The 22,243-nt window shown below is 36.9% G+C and overlaps 1 protein-coding gene across 1 annotated transcript; it reads right to left on the reverse strand.

Moving 5' to 3' along the window:
• Positions 1-16,293: 16,293 nt before the first annotated feature.
• LOC109187581 lies at positions 16,294-18,329 on the reverse strand. The gene is made up of 2 exons (XM_019337815.1): positions 18,159-18,329; positions 16,294-17,495 (listed from the first exon to the last, which is right to left on the reverse strand). Exon 2 carries the CDS (start codon positions 17,493-17,495, stop codon positions 16,680-16,682), a length of 816 nt encoding a protein of 271 aa, XP_019193360.1. The 5' UTR covers positions 18,159-18,329; the 3' UTR covers positions 16,294-16,679.
• Positions 18,330-22,243: the final 3,914 nt, after the last annotated feature.

A 22,243-nucleotide genomic window follows, 5' to 3' on the forward strand; every position in this document is an offset into this window, starting at 1 on the left:
GGACTCTTGATACCAGATGAGGATAATATGTTCTGTGTATACCAACATAATAGATACATCAGATAATATAAAGACTACACAAGAGAAGTCCTACTACAACTAGAGAACCAATAACATAGACTCCTAATAATAATGACATAATAACAAGAACACATACAAGACATGAAACAATATTATTTCTAATATTTCATTAGACATAAAATATGTCAAACTATATTAATTAAACGTTGAATTAAAACAAAACACAAATTAATGAAAAATTTTAAAAGTATGTGAAACATAAAATGAGAACTTACCTGTATAGAGTGAGAAGTCATGCTAAAACTCCAATTAATTGAATGAAGCCGGATACAGGATACTGTCATAATTGGTATAATTAAATCATTTAACATTGCTAAGGAGCTTATGATCCAATGTCACATAATTGAGAGGTTGTGGGTTTAAACCTTAGTAGATGCAAAAATGGCTATGAATAGATATGCAAATTATGATGTGCAACCGTGTGCACCATGTATGGTGCACACGGTTGTAAAAACGGCATCGTTTTGACTAAAAACGCGCGTCCCACTTTAAAAAAAAAAAAAAAAAAAAAAAACAGGTTCGATTCCCGGTAATAGCATTTTTTTGTGCACAATTTGAATTATATATCCACAAATTCATAACTATATATCCACAGTGAATGAATAACACAAAATCCAGAATGAATAAACTAAATATCCACAATGAATGAACTAAAAATCCACAATGAATGAACAACATAATGCTGTTGAGGGGAATCGAAACTGAATTTTTTTTTAAAAAAAGGTTAGGAAAATCTAAGTTGTAGCTAGCAAGATTCAAACCCGGGCCTTAAAGTTTCTAAAACCATCCCTTGAACCATCTAAACCAATAATGTTTCATAAACCTTTTACCAATTAAATTCCTTTTAACCTTTTCCACAAAACCTACCTAAAAATCCCCAAATTAAAATCTTCTTTTTTTCAATTTTTCCCTAAACCATTCCCTCTCTTTTTTCTCCTACCCGTGTGTAGCAGCCGAAACACCACCCCACCCGTCGACCTCCTCTACCCGTCGCTCAGGCCAGCCGCCCGTCGTCGAAGCAGCACCACCGCCGGAGCTCGTCACCGCCATTCCTCGCCGTTTGCCGGAAGCCGCCATCGTCGTCAGCCGACCGGAAATGCAGTCGAGGAGAAGAGAAAGGAAAAGAAGAAGAAAAGGGAGAAGTTTTGGGTCTACCTCACCTTGGACATCTTGCACCATGCCTAGAAGATCAAAAACCGCGAGAAGAGTGGAATTGGTGGATGCCCATTAGTCGGTTTTGGAAGGTAAAGCTTTTGACCCCGAATCTTTTTCAAGCTCTATGTTGGATTTGTTAAATTATCAAGGCTTGTTAGATGGGTATCTTGCGGTTAGAACCGAGACCTACCCGAGTTTGGTAAAAGAATTCTATCGTCACTGTAGTGTGACTAAGGATGGAGGGAAGTTGGAAATCACCTCGAAAGTGAGAGTTGTAAAGTTTTCCTTGACCGAGAAACGGTTAGCTCAGCTTTTGAGTTTGACGACCACCGGGGTCTCACAGTATAGTGGTGATTCTTGGATTGAGACGGGTAATATGGGCTATCAGAATTATTTGAGCTTCTTGTTAGGTAGGACAAGTGGTTTTACCCACGCCACGAGGCCAGAACGGAAATGGCTTTCTGCTGAACAGAAGATTTTGGTGATGCTTGTTTAGGATTGTTTGTTGCCTAACAACAATAAAAGTAGCTTGTTGGGAAAGTTGGAGTGCACCTTTGCCTTTTGTCTAAAGCACAAAGTGAAGTTCAATTTGCCCTCCTTGATGTTACAGCACATGGATTGTTGTAGGGACCATAACCGTAAAAGCCTGCCCTACGATATGGTTTTGAGTTGGATTTTCTTGAGGAAAGGAGTGAAAGTGGATAGCCTTGTACCCAAGCCTGTAGGCAAGACGGTTTTAGATGCCGTGAATCTCTGGAGTTGCAATTTGTTTTAGTTGGAAAATAATGATTACATCACCTTGGAGGAGGTAGCAAAGAAATCTCCTGCTGAGAGGAACTCTTTGGTGGAACAGCTTGAGATCCCTGTTAAGAAGTGGAATCGGGAAGTGCAAAGTTTGGGAGGGGATGAAGAAGAAGAAGAAGAAGAGGAAGAAGAGGAGGCAGAAGAAAGTAATCCCGAGAGTGAAGAAAGCTTGAGGAGAAAAGATGTGAGAACGAAGAAAGAGCATGATGCCATAACCCACGAGGAGTGTGTGGTGGCCCTTCTCCGTCAGCAAAATCGGATGATTGAAGAGGGTTTTTCCTTCATGAAGGCCTAGCTGGTCAACGTGAATCAAAGGATGGATGTGCTGGAAGCTAGCTCTAGCCGAGGTGGAGCCGAGGAAGCTTCAGATGAGGATGCTGAGGATTCGGAGGATGATTCCTCCTAGGCTGGAGTTGGAGGTAAGCTCGTTGCGTTCCTTGTTTGTTTTGATTGTTGGCTCGTTGGTAGTTGTTTGCTTAGTTGTTTTGTTTAGTTGGTGTGCTCCTTGTTTGCTTTGGTTGTTAGCTTGTTGGTAGTTTTTTGTTTAAGTTGTTTTGCCTAGTTGGAGTTTAGTCTGTTCGTGGTTTAGATCTAGCGTAGACGGTTGGTGGTAAGCCTTAAGTTGCGTTAGTTGTAAAGTTGCTTGAGAGTTTTCTCCGTTGCCTTGAAGCTTTGCCTTACTCTTGACCTTTGGAGCTCTTGATTGTTAGTCTTTGCTACCTTGTCACATCTTTGGTTCATTGTTTTTCCTTTTTGGTAACCCGTCGTGACCAAGCTTCGGCAACGAAGCTTCTTGTTAGGGGGAGAGGATGTGACACCTCGTAAATCTAAATGTTAATTGGGATTAATTAAGGAATTAATCCTAGCCTTCCTTGGTTATTTCTTCCTCAAAATCCTGAAATTTAATAGTCGAAGGACTAGAATTTGACTAATCTCTTTAGTCAACCAAGTGTACCTTTTGCCTTATGTTTTGTACCTCAACCCTTTTTGCCTTCCCAACCTTAGTAAGGGTAAAGTTGACCTTTCACACATGTTTTGTTGTTCAAGCTATCACTAACAAGTCATTCCATCCATTTCTCATGCTAGCCAAAGTTCCAAACACTCCATCCTCTCTCTAAAAAGAAACCTTGCTTATTCTTCAAGCCAAAAGGAGGATTTTCTAGCTTTGCAAGATCCCACCCCATTCCTACTTTCTTCTTCCCAAGCATAGGAAAGGGTAAGATTCATAGCTATTTAGTGGTTTTAGCCATCTTTTGGGTATCTTTATCTAAGTTAGAATCTTTCTTGTGTTTTGGCTTGTGTAAGAAGTTGGTGGAGAAGAAGGACTCCAAGAGGAAGCTTAGGAGAGTTTAAAGGAAGAATTTGTAGTCTACAAAGGTAACCCATGCTATACAAAATCTCTTTCTTACCTAAATGATGATTATTGGCTTCTATTTGATGTTCTTGATGTGATTTTTGAGATTTGATGCATGATCTTGTGATGATGCATGTTTAAAGCTTGTATTTAGGTTTCTTGAATGCCATTGCTTGGCTTATTCTTGGGTTCAAGTCATATCTTTGTTGTGTGTGAGGTTTTGGGTGTTTTGGACTTGAACTTGGCTTTGTTGATGATTTTTGCCAAAGGGAAATTTGTGGAGTACGAGTGTACCCCGCGGGCGGAACGACGGGCAGTGGCCTACCCGTCGCCCAGGCCCACGGGTGGGGGCCTACCCGTGGTCCCACCCGCGGGGAACGTGAAAGGGGATTGCGGGGATTTGTTCCCCGTGATCTTTTCTTCTTGGTATTTGATGTTTTGACCTCCCGTTGTTGGATTATTGAGCTTTTGTGAGTCTTCTTGATGTTTCGTATGCCTAGAACGATGAGTTAGGAATCCATGTTAGGATTTGGTGTCTTGAATCATGTTTATGGTCCAACCTTGTGATTCGTTGGGCTAATGTGAGTCTTGAAGGTTCGTTGGAACCATTTTCGATTTATCCGTTTGATGAGCATGCTAGTTTGATGTTGTTATGCTAGTATGTGTGGTTTGTTCCTTCTTGTTGGGGTTGGCAACTTGTGTTGTCAATCATTTTGATGATGGATTGTAGTCCTTTGTTGTTGAGTATTGCTTCATGTCTTCATTGAAGTCTCTTGGTTGATTCTTATGATGTTATCTTGTATAAATCGTTGTACCCTTTGTTGATACTTGATTGGGCTATTGATGAGCCTTAATCTTCTTGATGATGATGACTATGTGTGATTATGATTGAGATTGGTGGTATATTATTGAGCTTTTCTCATGATATCGGTGGTAATATTGTTACTTTACAGTACCCTTGTGTACTATGAGATCGGTGGTAATACGGTTCTGATTGGTGGTAAAGATTGGTGGGGGACGACGGTCCCAGGCGGAATAAGGTTGGGCTCAGAAGTACAGGGTGGCACTAGGAGGCAACGGTTGGAACTAGTTATAAGGCCGGGGGTAGCCATAAGGTTGGAACAGGGCATAAGGTTGGAACTTTGACCTATTATGTGAATTGTCATTATGTGATTGTTGTACTTCTTGCCTTTGAGCATGTTTATGATGAACTCTACCTTGTGTATGGTAGGTTGCATCTAGAGTTGTGTTGTCCTTTGTTGTTTGTGGTTTTGTTGTCTTGTTGAGGATGATGATCCTCGGTCTTTGTTGAGAGTGTGATGAGTCTTTGATGTTGATCTTCCCTCTCTTGGTTTTAAAATGACTATATATTGTATTCCTCAGTCTCAAACACTTTTGATTATAACTATCTATATAATATGCTATTTAACGCGTATTGATGGGTTACCAGCTTTATTCGCTGACCGGGTGTCATCCCCTTATCTTTTACAGGTTTTGCTTAGTTGTGGAGCACACTAGTTGAAGTTGGTAGCTAGTGTAGTTTCCCCTTTTCCCTAGCTTATGTTTTGGCCTGTGAGCCTTAGTTGTTAAACTCTGAATTAGACTTTGTGTAGCCTGTGCACCTATGTTATTTAGGTGTGGCATAATATCTCCGTTTTAGACTTGCTTCCGCTTATGGTTTAATGAATATTTAGTTTGCTTATCTTTGAATTTAAGTTTTAAAAATGTTGGTAAAATCGGGGGTGTTACATTCCCTATATGGATTAAAACAAGCCCCCAGAGCTTGGTTTAATCGCTTACATACCTTCTTGATGACAACAGGTTTTAAAGCTTCAAAAACATATGTATCTTTGTTTTACTACTCACGGGGTTCAGGTTTCATTTATGTTACGTTCTTGTTTATGTTGATGACATTCTTGTAATGGGCAATGATCAAGGTCTTATCAGCTCCCTTCTAACTGCTCTATCATCTGCATCAAGATTAGGGATCTTGGTGAACCCGGTTTCTTCTTAGGGATTGAAACAATCAAGTATACGGATGGAATTTTGCTCTCTCAACAAAGATACATGACAGATATCTTAAAACGTGTTGGCATGACAAATTGTAAACCTCTAGCCCCTCCTATGTCTGCTTCTAAACCCACTATCTCCAATGCTAATTTATATGACGATGCCACACACTATAGAAGTCTGGCAGGTGCTTTACAATATCTTACAGTTACGCGCCAAGAATTGTCCTTTGCAATAAATCAGCTATGTCAGTACATGCATGCGCGTACAGTCTCGCATTGGGAGCAATTTAAGTGTGTTCTAAGGTATGTAAAGGGAACTATCACTTCTGGTTTGCAAATTCGGCGATCAGTATCCATAGAATTACATGCTTTCACAGATTCTGATTGGGTTGGCTATCCTGAAGATCGTAAATCAACCAGTGGGTATGCAGTTTTTCTTGGTTCTAATCTTATATCGTGGGTATGCAAGAAGCAACGGACAGTTGCTAGATCATCTACTGAAGCCGAGTATAAAGCTTTAGTAGATGTCTGTGCCTAGGTAATCTAGACTCTCTCGCTTCTACGAGAAATTGGCATAATCGATGTGCCCGTTCCCAAGCTTTGGTGTGATAGTCTTGGAGCTACATATATGTGTGCAAACCATATTTTTCATGCTAGAACCAAGCATATAGAAATTGAATACCATTTTGTTAGAGACAGAGTTGCGAATGGTGATATACAGGTTAACTTTATTTCAACCAATGATCAGTTGGCAGATATCTTTACAAAGGCTCTACCCGGTCCTCGGTTCTCGCTCGTTTCTTAGGGACAAGCTACAAGTCACCAGTGTACCTTGTGCTTGAGGGGGAGTATTAGGATTCTATGTATTTGAGTTTGATTATGATTCCCTATCTAGTCTCTCAGAGACTTCATCTTATATATACCTGTAATCTGTACATTGTATTACACCATTCAATACACAACTCTATTAGCTCTCATCTCCACTATCTATTATATTTCACTTTCTTTTGTTGAATAAAGTTATCTTTCACTTTTTTGATGTGACTTTTGCTCAACCTGCATAAACATTGAGGCACTTTTCTTTTTTTTTTTTTTTTTTTTTTGCAAACGAATTGAGGCACTTGTTAAGAAATAATATACCTTAAAATCTTAAATGCAGGTATGATTCCAAATTGCCAAACTATTTTTACAAAGAAGATCAATGTGTAAGAAAGCATTTTGAAGCTTGAGAATTCAAATCTTAATCTTTAACTGGTTAGGCGGGTAGATTTTCACCAGCATAAATTAAAAAGTACACACAAAAGAAATCAGTGCGTAAGCTAAGGCATTGTTAAGTCCGTGAATCTATAGTAAGAATGTCATTTCATTCATTTGAGACTTGAGAGCTTGATTTTCATGCATCAAGAAATAATGCATTGTCATTATAATGTGTACTAGTCGCGCGTTGCACAAAAATATATACCCAATATTTATATTTTTAAAAATAACTAACAAATACTTACTAATCAAAATCTATATAAAATCAAATTTATTTATTATATTAATCCAATATATAATGTCTTCAAATATTATTATCATTGAAAATATATGATGGATGCATGTACATGGTAATTAACAATAGTGGAAAAGATAACGAAAGTTATAATGATATGGGTATTTTTGTCTTAAAAAAAAATTTATAATACAATTTTAAAAGCATAATGTACAAAATGATTAGCACTAAAAACATAAACATAAATTAGGAATATAACTTTGATTGAGACTTATTATATTTTTATATTTGATAGATAGTATAAAAGCCTACTGAGTCACCGGTGGCAAAACTTTTCAGCCTTTTTATTTTAGTTTGAAATTCATTTCCAAAAGAGAAAAGGGTCAAATAGACCCCTAAACTTTACCCCAAAGGTCAATTAGGCCCCTAAATTTTAAAAAAGGTCAATTAAACCCTCAAACATGTTAAATTGGATCAATAAAACCCAATAACCGGTAAATGACCTGTTATTATAGGTCATTTCAATTCCGGCGACGAATTCCGGCCACCGACGAAAAAATCCGGTCGTCCGGTCGTCTTCCGCCGGAGAAGACGACCGGATGGCCACCTTCTCCACCAGGTCCGGTCGTCTTCAAGGAGAAGATGGCCAGATCTGGCCGTCTTCTCCAATGGACGAGACGGCCAGATATGGTCGTCTCCTCCAATGGAGAAAACGACGACCAGATCTGGCCGTCTTCTCCTTGAAGACGACCGGACCTGGTGGAGAAGGCGGCAGTCCGGTCGTCTTCTCCTGTGGAAGACGGTCGGAATTTGTCGTCGGTGGCCGGAATTCGTCGCCGGAATTGAAATGACCTATAATAACATGTCATTTATCGGTTTTTAGGTTTCATTGACTCAATTTGACATGTTTAAGGGTTTAAATTGACTTTTTAAAAATTTAGGGGCCTAATTGACCTTTGGGGTAAAGTTTAGGGGTTTATTTGACCCTTTTCTCTTTCCAAAATAATATGTGAATTTGAAGCCAATTTCTTGATTTTTGTTTGGGTTATCAAGCATTCTACCATACAATCTACAATACTAATAAGAGCACAAGAGAGTTAGGCCTATAATGGGTAAAAAAAAAAAAATGACGGTCAAATTTTTCAATCAAATGAATGACTCAGATTGATCATATTTTAATTTTTCCTTGAGATTTCCTAATTTATCCTTAAGTTTATGATTATCCGTTAACTTTTCTGTTAAATATTATCTTCTCCGTTAATTTCTGTTAGTTCACCGTTAACTTACTCATTGATTTCAATAAGAAAGGTCATAATTCGAACCCCATCCCAATCAAAGTTGACATAATTAGTATTCTATTTTACTCTTATTAAATTAAATAATAATTTAGTATCTACAACAAAAAAAAAATAATAAATATGCATTTATTTAATTTAGAATTATGTGTATACCTGGCTTTTTTTAAAAAAAAAAACTATTTATTATCAATAAATTAAATAAGAAAAATAAGCTTTCAAAAAAAAAATAATAAGAAAAATAATTTCATTAGTTATATTGTCTTTATTTTTCTCCAATATAAAAATTCTTTACATTCAAATTCATCATTTGTGTTAAAAGAATATACAGAATAGACAAGGGAGAAAGGAGGATCATTTCTATTCATTCATCTGCTTCCCTTCATATTACAACAATACATATATGTAATATACATTTGTAACGGAAGGTAATAATGGTAGACATAAATCTGACCCCGTTACATCAGTTACATAATCAATCTCATAATGTCCACACTTAATTATATTTATAACACTCCCCCTTGGACATTATAACACCACGATCTTGCCTCATTAAAAACTTGCTAGGAAAACCCTGTGGGAAAAACCTAAACAAGAAAAGAGTACAAGGTATATGGATAGCATACATTCATGTCTCATTAAAAACTTCACTAGGAAAACCACGTGGGAAAAAACCTAGTTGAAGAAAAGAGTACATGATATATGTAAAAACATATATTGTATTGGTCGCCTCATTAAAAACCTTAACTTAAGAAAACCCTGTGGGAAAAACTTAGTTAAGAGAAAAAGAGTACAACCGTGAGCCTTCAAGGCATAATCGGCATACTCTTCAGGATTTTGGGATTTGTCTACTGAAGCAATTATTTTGCAACATTTTCCCATTTAAATTATTATATCATACTCATGCCTCGTTAAAAACCACACTCAAAAACCCAATGGGAGAAAACTAGTGAGGAAAGAGTACATGATATTTATGTATTTATGTGTTGCAAATAGTGCGCAACTGTTAGTCTTTTATGACTTAATCTTCAGGATTTTACATTCAATCTTCCGGATTGAGTCGAGTAGATGTACTTCCCGTCTCCCCCTGAAGATAACAATCTTCAAGTTCTACATATATTTCAAAATTTGAAGAGATGGATTGGACAGATCTTCTGGATTGTCACTAGAGTAGTGTACAATAATCTTATGGCTCTTCTAGAGCTCATATAACATTTGTGCAACACAAGTGTTATTGTCCTCATTTTGAACATTTAAAGAAATTCATTGTATAACCAGTTTGGACTTGACATTGCGGGGATCAAACAAAACAGCCAGTACTCAAGTTGTAACACCCCGAAATTTTGAAACTTTTAAAGCTTATATAATAGAGGTAATTTCTCATAAACAGAGTAATACTAATCACAAGTGTACAGGGTGCTATGCCACATCTGAGCTGGAGAACTCAGATGCACAGGCTAAACTAACTAATATCCTCAATACATTATTATGGCACGCAGGCCGAAAGGAAAGACTATCTATCTAATCCACGATCTTCTAGCGCGCTCTGGGATCTACTCGTCTGTGCCTGAAAGCCAAATATATCTGTTCAGCGAGAGATGCTGGTAACGCACTCCAACGCGTTGAAATACATTATAGATAGATATATATAGATATAAGAAAAACCATTTTGAAGCATGAAGATATATCCTAAGAGACTCTAGCTTTTAAAACAGGGAATAGACTCGACAGATAGGGATAAGCACAGTCAACAGTCATATAATTCACAAGCACAGGGAACAGACTCGACAGATAGAAATAAGCACAGCCAATAGTCATAACCAAGCATATACGGTTTACTAGCATGTATCCTATGGTCACGCATTCATAACATTCGTAACACCAAACCATCCATATCTCATCACAAAGCACACTTTGATGGCGCCACAGGACCAATCGCATGCCCATACATGAGGGTCAGCGCATATAGTTCTGACACGGCCCCGCAACACCCTGCCCCGTATCGCAACACGGAGGGGTCGATCGCAACCGACCAATGAACCGCAGCTCATCATAATGTTTGATCGCAACCAAACAGTGGACCGCAGCCCAAGAGTAGTCATCTGACCGCAGCCAGGAATATGAAGCGCAGCTCATGTAAAACGTTTGATCGCAACCAAACGGTGGACCGCAGCTTAGGAATAACCAATTTGATCGCAACCAAATTGGGGTATCATGCACACATAACACATAGCAAGCACATGCAACCCACATTGACACATTGGGAAGGGGGAGAAATCGTATAACGAAACCTATGCGTGATCATCCACATACTAAGAATAAACCTAAGGGGTTCATACTTCTCACACCTAGGCCAACGGGATACCAATTCAACTAGCATGTAATATATAAGACTTATTCAACCTACGAATGGTACCCGAACATCAAACTAGACATAGGCACGATAGACGGAGTCCGTTGGGACACCACGGGGGTCGGGGGAACAACAAACGGGGAAGCCGGGGTCCCGAAGTGGGAAATTTTCCAGCGGGTAGCCGGTGGGTGAGGGGTCACCCGCCGGCGACGAATTTCCGGGCAACGGGTGCCCGGCGGGCAGTCGCCTGCCCGCTGCCGGCGACGCCAAACTTGGCCGCGGGTAGGTGGCGGGTCCCCTACCCCCACCTACCCCCCACTGACTCTTTTTCACAATTAACGCCCCGGGAACCTTTGTGGAACCCGAAACCATGCTTAGACACCTTTAAACGCATTTGATGACAACACGTAGACAATTAACGGATCAAAAGCAAGAAACATACGGCACATATCCTATCATGCTTTCGAAACATAATTCGCACCCAAACATGCGAATTCCCACCCAATATATCAAGAATAACACCACACGAGTCTCACGATACATCCTAGGGCTCTAATTATATTTAAATCATCAAGAACGCAATTCATCTTTTTTAAGCAACAATGTGATTTATCAAGAATATCACACAATCATTAGGAATCTAGGTTTATCAAGAATATCACACAATCATCAAGAATCTCTTTCCATCATCAAGATTACCAAGATTACCCAAGAAATCATAACATCAATTATCAAGATCACACCATTAATATCATAACCGAATCATCAATACACAAGAATGTAGAGGGATGCCTAGAGGGAGATCATAGCTAAGAAAATAGGTTTTGTTGAGACATGGGTTACCTCTTAGCCTTAATTGATTTCCTTGGCTATGAAGGATCTTTCTTTAAGTCTTTCTTCTTTCTTGATTTCTCCTAGGGGAATTCTTGGAGCTCCTTGTGTGGTGAGAGATTATTGTGGTGTGGGTTCTAGGTGCCTCCTATGTCCCCTATTTATATATCTAAGAGTCCTAATTAGGGCCCAATACTATAGGCTTGCTATCTCTATTCCTTTTAGGACTAGGGGTTGGGTTTAGAGATGAGGGCCCACGGACTATGATGGGCCTTTTCCTAATTAATTATTGTAATTTAATTCTTTCTTTGGATAATTGGTTAAATGATTAATTGGTTTTAGGGGTCGTAACACGGGGTGTTACACAAGTAGCCTATTAAAACCGTATCATGGTTTCTTACATACATGTCATGTCTTTGTATCTCGAAGATACCGGAGGATATGTTAATCATTATTCAAGTACTTCATTTGTAGGGGGAGCACTAAATTTTGCTAGCAATTTCGTCGCAAATATGTTGCGATTATGGAACTTCTGGTTCTAAAAATGGTGCTCCAACGATAATGAAGTAAGGGACTTCGAGTCCAAAAAGGTTCCTTATCTGCTTCAAGAGATTATTAGGCAACATTTAGTTTGATAAAAACATGACACTTATATGCATTATAGACATGTGAAAAAGCAATTTTAGATGTAGGCTGACTGGTGTATATAAAAAAAAAAATCTTCAAAGAAAAACTCGATCTTCAAGTCGAGATAATACTTATAGCTTTCACAAGCTTTTTATTTCAAAAATCTCAGTCTTTAAACATGAAGTAACATTATCAAGCTCTTTATATATTTCATTGATGTTTACACCATCAATCTTGACTGAGATAATAAATAATAAATAAGTTCATTATCAACCCTTTATCGAGCACACAATGCTACATATTATTCCTTCAATGAGGATATTAACTCCATTCGCAACCCTTTAAAGAGTAAATAATGACACGTAATAATACTTAAATAAATCCTCATTTCGAGAATTATGAATCCATCCAGGATTTCTCAAAAAATTTAACTACATATCTAAATTTATTATTCTGCCAATTGTATTATGTAGCGGAATTTAATGCCATTTACCGTGGGAGAGAATATTTGATTAAAATCAATCAAGGGTCTCTGCGTGAACCCATATGCTACAAACTCGCTTCATATTCTATTACCTCATTATTCTTGCTTATTTCTCTTTCATGCACACACCCATTTGTAACCTTCAGGGTTAACGCTCAACGGTGTAATGTTATAAAGAGAATTTTTCATTTTAGCGAGTCGAGCTATGCCTTAATTGCTCCTTTATACGTTAAATAGTTATGACACTTCCGGTGCCTAACTCTGGATCCAGATTATCATATAACGAGCAATTTGTAATGGCAATTGTGTTGTCGACAACTATAATATTTTTATAAATGTCTCCCATATATGTAAAAGTAATGGCAATTTCTAAAACAACCAGATTCTAGACATTTCCCAAAGATATTTTGATTTGGTCGTTCCGCATCCCTAGAATTATGTTTGTTTGGTGCACCAATAAATTTTACTAGGATTTTTCGTCATCTGGACGAATGTCTGCAGGACATAATTGTTCAAATTATTTCAAGAGTGACAATATTTCTTTACTAGATCTAGTATTATGATTCGTATCTTTTTCATCGATAGATCTCCTGCACTTCTGGCGTTAAGGAGTATCGATAGAAATATTTGGTCCATGTTGGCCGGGGAAGGTACATGGGACCTAGTCACTCTTTTATGATCGGTTGATCAATAGATGTATTTGGCAGATTGTTTGCTATCGCAAATAGATTGTCTTCTGAACTTCCAGTTCAGTCTAACTAATACGTGGATTTAAATAGTGAAGATGTTTTCATTCTATGAAGTTTCTTGGCATTCCATTAAAAGCTACGGAGTAGTATATTATCTCCCCCTAATGCCGAGAAACCATCTTCATTAGGAATGCAGTCAACGTACCCCATTATATGTATTGATCCCCTATCATGGGCTTTCGGTATTTAATCGATAGACGGATGTTTCTTTGATAGCCCTTTTAGAGGTACGTTGTGGTGGTGATATATAAAAAAATAAACTGCGCACTAAAAATAACACAGATAGAGAAATGTTACTTTTGAAACCACGTATTAGGTGAAAAAGGGGGTATATAGCAATCATTGAGGGATTGATTTGTGATATGCAGTGAGTTGGGTAAAAAGAACTTGACTCGTAGTAATGTCATAGCAATCCTTCGGGGATTGATGGGATAGGTGGACCATTTTCGGTCAAGAATTTATCGTCAAAGTTCATCCTAAAGGGTGACTTAGAGAATTAAAGTCCTTAATTTACCTTCTGGGCAAATAAATATACAAAAAAAAATGAGGGCTATAAATTTAAATATCATATGCCCAAATCTCATGTCAAAGAGTTTCTATAGCATAAACTAACACTGTAAACATGTCATAGCCTTTAATTGTTATCATATGCAAGCTAAGGCCGTCTCCAAGGAGACGGTAAAGCTGCGCCAAATGCCATTTTAGCGCCTAGTTTGGCGCTGAATCTACTCCAATGTAGCGCCAAATTAGGCGCTATTTTGGTGATTTGCTACAGTGCAGCGCCATATTTTAATTAGGGAGGGACAATATATGTCACGTTTTGAAAATTGAGGGACAACATTTACACCACTAATAATTCAAGGGTAACATTGATAATTAACATATTTGTGAGGGCATAAATTACAATTTTCCCTAATTAAAATATAGAAGTGATAAATTAGTGGATCCACAAAAAGTTGTGAAAAAACTTAAAACTAATGAAAAGAAGAGATTCTGTAATTGAGTGAGATAATGGATGATGAGGTGGATATTAGGGCCATAAAATTTTGGGGTAAAATTCCCAATGCCCTAATGATCGCATAGCAATAATACCGCCTCTTTGTCATTCCAGTTCTTTTTAAATTGTGATCCTAGTTATATTAAATTGTTTTAACAGTAGTGTTGACTTGCTCGCCCATTCGCTCGTAGTTGTAATATGGCTCAATTAGTCTAGAGTTTAACACTCGTCTAATAATTTGAAGGCAAAATATTTGTATATACATTGATTTATTTGGGTTAATTAGTGGTTAGAAGATAGTATTGAATAAAAAGATACTCGGTATTTTGATAATATTGGAGTATCGATGGAAGGTGCTCACTAAGGATGTGTTTGGTTCACACATAAGAATTGAAATCAGAATAAGAATCAAATACTTAGTAATGGTAATAGGTTTTGGTGAAAATATTATGCATGTTTGGTAGTAGAGTAGAATTCGAATAGTTATTAATATTGATATTTGGTTGTGTATGACCATATAATAAGAATAAATGTTTGAAAATACAAAAATAAAAATTCAAGACAATTGATCCTAATATAATGACATCCAAAATATCAATATAAACAAAAAAAAAATCAAAACAAAAATCTAAAAGTACAAATCCAAACTTAAAAATTAGATTACCAATAAGATGAAATGATGCTCCTTTTAATTGGGAAATGTGATTTATAATTGCAGGAATAATCAAATCTCATAGTTGTGTTTTAAAAAATTGTCAATTAAACATTAACTATGATTTTAATTCTCATTCTTAGTGTGTAAACTCATGCACCAAACACACTCTAAATTAGCTCAAAATGAGTCTATAGCAATCAGCAATGGCCAATAAGCAATAACACAAACAATATGAAAGAATGCATGATGAATACATATTATTTTACCCTTGCAATAATAAAGGATTTGTGAGTTTTCGATCAGGTTGAGACGGAAACCTAACGTCGGGGACTCATAATCAAGGAACTGAGTTTGTAATATAGGTATAATTCAAGGACTAAATATGTCATTTTCCCTAAAACTATATTCTTATTATTGAACTGGTTTCTTCTGGAAGTAATGTTTTGTTCAAATTCTTTTACCTATTTTAATCATCTAAAGGACCGCAAATTATGATGTGCAACCGTGCGCACCATGTTACCCATGTATGGTGCACACGGTTGCAAAAACGACGTCGTTTTGACTAAAAACGCGCGTCCCACTTTAAAAAAAAAAAAAAATCAGGTTCGATTTTCAACAATAGCATTTTTTTGTGCATAATTTGAATTATATATCCACAAATTCATAACTGTATATCCACAGTGAATGAATAACACAAAATCTAGAATGAATGAACTAAATATCCACAATGAATGAACTAAATATCCGCAATGAATAAACTAAATATCCACAATAAATAAACTAAATATCCATAATGAATGAACTAAATATCCATAAATTCATAACTATATATCCACAATAATTCATAACTATATATCCACAATAATGCTGTTGAGGGGGATCGAAATTGATTTTTTTTTTTAAATGGGACGCGCATTTTTAATCAAAACGACGTCGTTTTGCAACCGTGTGTGGTGCACACGGTTGCACAGCATAACTATCCCTAAAGGACTAAAATAGATATAAACTTAATGGGTAAAACTATGTGAGACCGTCTCACGGGTCTTAATCCACAAAGTGGGCCGGATTTTTGATTAATGGATCCAATCTTTGACCTCATTAATCAAAGATCCGACCCGTCTCACGGATTGAGACCCGTGAGACGATCTCACACAAGTTTTTGCCAAACTTAATAGTCATGAACATTATTGCATAATATCCCGAAAAGAGTGGCCAAATGAGTAGAATATAATTTTCGTTCCCAAAATTCAAGAATTTGACTCAATGCGTAGCTCCTGGTTACCCAAAAAGACATGATTGGATGGAATTGAAAATTGATGACCAATTGGTAAAATTACTATAGTGGATACACCATTTCAGTAATCTACTCCAGCTGATGATAATGAAGTAATAATAAATAAATAATTAAATGAAAAATAGGAAAACAGAGACTACAGAGCAAAAAATACACATTCTGACATACACAATGCCAATAACATTTGGTTTTCTACTGTACTACAGAGCACCTGCTGTAAAACCTTACAAAAGGAGCAAAGGTAATTGGAATTGTTGAGGCAAATAACATGATGAATGAGATTCAAAATTTGTGCATTGTGAATCTTCAGTTTGAGAAAGTAAAGTGGTTATGGCAAGGCAAAGAATAGAATAGTTCAACAACTGGACCTAGTAGAAATCTGTTCACAGAAATTTACATATCTTTCTCCATTTCCCCCGGGAAAGTTCCTTGATCTTCCAAGTGCTGCAAAGTCGTCATACTTCGCCACAGGTGGTTTAAGCACTTGAGGTATAGATCAAACATGAGTAGTATAGCTTAAGGGATGACGGCGGTGCAACATCCTTTGCAACCACCTTCTGCGCGGCTCTGGGTTTAAACAAACAAAACATTCCCTTTCTTCTGGATCTCTGACAATGTCAAGAGCGTCTAGATACATGGTGCTTGATTGAGGAATATCTCCCATTTCATTCAAGCACTTTATGGCAGTAGCTATTGAGGTATCAGGAGCACCATTGGGTGATGAAGTCTTTAATGGTGTCCCTAAAGGAAACTGTTCATTAATGAGTTTGTTGAGTTTACTCAAGCAAGCCCTCACCTCATTCATCCATGTGTCTCCGTTAATTTGAGACTTTGTAGCAGGGGGCTGAGAAAAAATAGCATAAGCAGCAGGGCTTGGCGTTTGAGCAGCAAAATCGCCGCCATTTGTGTACACACACGGCAACCCCTCTGGCAACAACTCATCATGCATATCGATTTGCTGTTCAATGGTCCACTGAGCAGAGACTCCCCTCGGCTCTGAACTACCTCCTGTATTGCCAAAACTTGTATTATTTGTCTGTAACTTCTCCTTTTTGTCAAGCTTAACCACCGGACACGCTCCCTCAGTTACATGGCGAAGTAAAGTGGTAGTCCCACTTCTGCTAGAACAAGAGAAAATCTTGTTACAATGATTACACTTGCATTTCTCGTAAGTTCCATCCTCCCTTATAAGCTTTGTGAAATGCTGCCAGACTACCGACCTCGACTTCCCCTCCCTTCTTAATTTTTCGTCTGTGTTTGTGTCAGTGTGATAGGCCACCTCCATAACATTTTCATCATTTCCATCAGCCATCTACAGAAATACAAACCAAAACATGATAAGGAACCAAAAACAAGGCCTTTCTAAACATACACCCAAATTATCAAGACTTACACAATATATTTCTATACATTTGCATCTAGACGTGATTAGGATTCAAAGTACGCATTAATGAACAAAAACCATCCAAATTATCAACACTTGTACCATATATTTCTATTCATTTGATAGAGCAAATGATAACTTCACTCTTACCTAACACAATAATACTTCTCTTTTTCATGAGTTAATATTCAAAAGCAGAATTTGAGACCAAACTCTTTATCATGGTAGCAACAGCAATGTATTTATAAGAAAGTTAACAACACAACAAAACTCTCAAATGTTAAATCATACGAGTATTTATTATTTAATCTCAACCGTGCGAGAAACTCTTCACTATGCTAACTCCTAAGTTCATGAATTTGATCACTATCGAAAATAAGTGTTTGTCGCCGCCAATCACTTTCGATCATTAACCTGGGTAATCAAAGAACTACATTTGATCGCTGCTGTTAAAATTTCAGTTTTTTTTTTTTTTATATAGGTAATCAAAACAAGCAAGAATGTTGCGATTCAGAGGAATTTATAACTACTGTAAAAGGTAATCTGTATGCTTATATAAGTAGAAATTAAGATATAGATGGGAGTACTTGCCGGAAAGTTATAGGAGACGGCGCGGCGGTGGCCTACGATTGCAGCAGACGGTGGTCAGGCGCTGCTTCCGTTCTCCGAAGGGTTTAGAGGCCGGTTTTGGACGTGAAACCCCCAACGGTGAAGCTTTCTATCAGAAGGAACTGAAACGGTCCTGATTGGGCCCGCTAAAAATTTTCGGGCTTCCAAATTGCACGAACTAGCCCGATTGGTTAAGAAGCAATTCTTATGCCATTGACAATCGTTATACCCAGTACCACGCTGCACGTTGCATTGTGCGCCCCGCGCCTCTCAAAACGATGTCGTTTTGATAAGTTATGTAGGGAGTTAGACGTGATTATGCGTATTTGTTTATACAATTATATACATCCGAAATGTGTATTATGTTAAGAGTTGATGTTTATTATGTTAAAAATTTATGTATATTATGTATTATGTTAGATTATATGTATTATCTTTTAAAAAAAAGTATGTGTATTTTGTTATACAATTATGTACATTCATGTATACAATTATGTGTATTATAGTATAAAATTATGTACATTTTTGAACATGAGATTTTCTTTTACAAAAAATTAACCGCCAACACAGGGTAACGAAATTTCAAAAAAAAAAAATTGAAACGACGTCGTTTTTGCATCAGGGCACACAATGCAATGCGCGCCCTGGTGCAGGATACAAATTGCATGCCATGAACCATGGACCCAAGTCTAAAACGCACGTCTGGAATAACGGTACCATTAGTGGCATTGTTTTCTAAGTCAATGGTATATTTTTTTGAATATAAAGTTCAAAAATTGTGAATATAAAGTTCAAAAAATTGTGAATATAGATTCAAAAGTTGTGTTATACTGTTGAATATAGAGTTCTGAAATTGTGAATATAGAGTTCTGTAATTGTGAATATAGAGTTTAAAAATTCTGAATATAGATTTTTGCAATTGTGAATATTGAATTCTGTAATTTTGTATATTGAGATCTAAAATTGTGAATATTCAGTTCTAAAATTGTGAATATAGAGTTCTAAAAGTGTGAATATAGATGAATGAATTATGCGGCAAGTTAACGACAAGGAATGAAGCAATTTTTTTTTTTTTTTTTAATTCAGACGGCGACATTTTGAAGCATAACGACGCCGTTTTGGACCCGGGTGCACAACATAATTTGTCATTAAGAAGAGTGTCAATGCAACCTAACCCGTCTAACGCAGACTACAAAATTTTTAATGAGTAAGCAGCTTGGTTGGCGTGAGTGGCAGTGCACTCTTATCCCTTAAGAGAGGTCAAGAGTTCGAACCCCTATCATATGGAAAAATCAATCTGGCCAGCACTTTGCCCCTTAATTGTGCCGGCCCGGTATGATACGGGTTTAAAGGTGCCTTAATTGTGCCGGCCCGGTATGATACGGGTTTAAAGGTGTAGGGACCCGGTGCGAATGAAATCTGCTCAAGACACCTCATGGCCAATCATTACACCCTGCACCACGGAGCACATAGCACTGTGTGCCCCGCGCCTCTCGGTGCGAATGAAATCTGCTTAAGACACCTCATGGCCAATCATTATACCCTGCACCATGGAGCACATAGTACTGTGTGCCCCGCGCCTCTCAAAACGACGTCACCCTGCACCACGGAGCACATAGCACTGTGTGCCCCGTGCCTCTCAAAACGACGTCATTTTGATAAGTTGTGTGGGGAGTCGACGGGACAGAGTTTATGTGTATTATGTTATGTACATTATGTTAAACAATTATGTACATTCTGGTATACAATTATGTACATTATTTTATACAATTATGAACATTTTTTTTTATACAATTATGTACATTCGAACACGTGATTTTTTTTAACAGTTAAAAGTTTATGTACATTCTCATATACAATTATGTATATTTTCAAAACATAATTTTTTTTAACAAGTTAACAGCAAACACGAAAAAACAAAATGTTAAAAAAAAAAAAGTTTAAAACGACGTCGTTTTGCATCAGGACGCACAATGCAATGTGTGTCCTGGTGCACGATATAAATTGCCCCTCATCAATAGTTATGCTGTGTAACCGTGTGTATCATGGTGCACACGGTTGCAAAACGACGTCGTTTTGACTAAAAACGCGCGTCTCATTTAAAAAAAAAACATTCAGTTTCGATTCTCCTCAACAGTATTATGTTGTTTATTCATTGTGGATTTTTAGTTCATTCATTGTGGATATTTAGTTCATTCATTATGGATATTTAGTTCATTCATTGTGGATATTTAGTTCGTTGATTGTGGATATTTAGTTCATTCATTGTGGATATTTAGTTCATTCATTATGAATTTTGTGTTATTCATTCACTGTGGATATATAGTTATACATTTGTGGATATATAGTTATGAATTTGTGGATATATAATTCAAATTATGCACAAAAAAATACTATTGCCGAAAATCGAACCTGCATTTTTTTTAAGTGGGACGCGCATTTTTAATCAAAAAGACGTTGTTTTTGCAACCGTGTGCACCATACATGGTGCACATGGTTGCACAGCATAATTTGCGGCTCCTCATGGCCTGATCAATTTTTTTTTTTTTTTTTTAATGAGTTGAAATCCTCTAGCCCAAACCTCTTTACACGAGCTTATGGCTTTGGGCCGATTCACAAGCTAAACTTTTTTTTTGAAGATACATTCTAAACTTTTAAAAATAATTATATTTCGTTATTCCAAAAGGCTGAATCCCAACCCTAAGGATCCACACACAAGTAATTATATTTCATTAATATGTTGATTGTTGTCTTCATTAATTTCTAATTTATTCATAACCACATCCAAACATATACGAACACATATACACCTTGATTATCCATAACAAAGTTGCATTTCATTCGAACAAATACTGATATGGTTTCTTTTGTAGGAATCAATCAAGATATAAACCTTCTAAACTCCAAGAAACCCCAACAAGTTACTCTAATTCTAAACCAAATTGGATGAGAAAAGAGAGAATGCTAACTTTTGGGTGCTAAAGAGTTTGGTTTGATTGTTAATGGGAACCTCATATGACACTACTACTATTCAAACAATCAACACCAAAGTCATGACATTTTTCTCCTTTTTCATACATGCTCTTTCTCTTTTTCACCTCTTTATAACATCTTTCTCTTAAAATAAATAAACTATTAATAAACACAAAATTTTAATATAAAGTAAGAAAAATTGTTAAATAGACCCTTGAACTTTACACAATAAATCAATTAGACCCCTGAACTTTTAAAGAGTGCAATTAAACTCTTTAACTTATTAAAAAGCGCAATTAAACCCGTTAACTACCGTTGACTATTGTTTTCTTCCGATGGATGAACCGCCTTCTCTATTATGGTCGCCTTCTCAAGAGAAGGCAACCAGAAATGGTGGTTTTCTCTCGGAGAAGGCGAGCAACCAAAATTGGTCGCTGGAACTGCGATCGTCGACTGCCAAAGAATTGTTGGAGCAGGGCCGGTTTTTGGATTTTTGTGACTCCGTTCTTATAAATAAATGAGACTCTACCAAAAGTATAAGCGCAATCTTTAATGATGAATGGTGAATGGTATTGGTGGTGAATGGTACAAGTTTCAAGTTATCTCCAAGGTTTGAGACATCATATGTGCCATTGGGGAAACAGAATGGTAGTGAATTTCACCGGAACGGTAGTGATCGGCTATGACAGGTTTGTGGGTTTCAGTGTACAAAAATAACATGTTGATGGGTTTAATTGTACATTTTAAAAGTTTAGGGATCTAATTGATTTTTCGTATAAAGTTTAAAGATATATTTGACCATTTTCCCTATAAAGTATTATCCAAAGAAAAATTACACCAAAGTTAAAGAGTTGGTTGGGTAATAGCTGTCTATTGACTTTCGTGGTTTGAGTTAGAGAGAGACAAAAGTGAACACTATATAACTTGGTTATATCATTAATTAATAACATAAAATAAAATAGAAGAAGTGGCAGTTAGGAAAGAAAAGATTGATCATCAGCAAACCAACAAGAATCTTCAAATATGGTCAACATGCAGTTTACCTGCAAGACTCTACACAAGCAAACTCCTCTGATCTCTAGTCTTCATTGTAT

This window comes from Ipomoea nil, unplaced genomic scaffold, assembly GCF_001879475.1.
Source record: "Ipomoea nil cultivar Tokyo-kokei standard unplaced genomic scaffold, Asagao_1.1 scaffold0191, whole genome shotgun sequence".
Classification (NCBI taxonomy): domain Eukaryota; kingdom Viridiplantae; phylum Streptophyta; class Magnoliopsida; order Solanales; family Convolvulaceae; genus Ipomoea; species Ipomoea nil.

Coding starts and splice junctions, on each gene's coding strand:
- LOC109187581 (XM_019337815.1), bottom strand. CDS start 17,495: ATGGCTGATGGAAATGATGAAAATGTTATGGAGGTGGCCTATCACACT.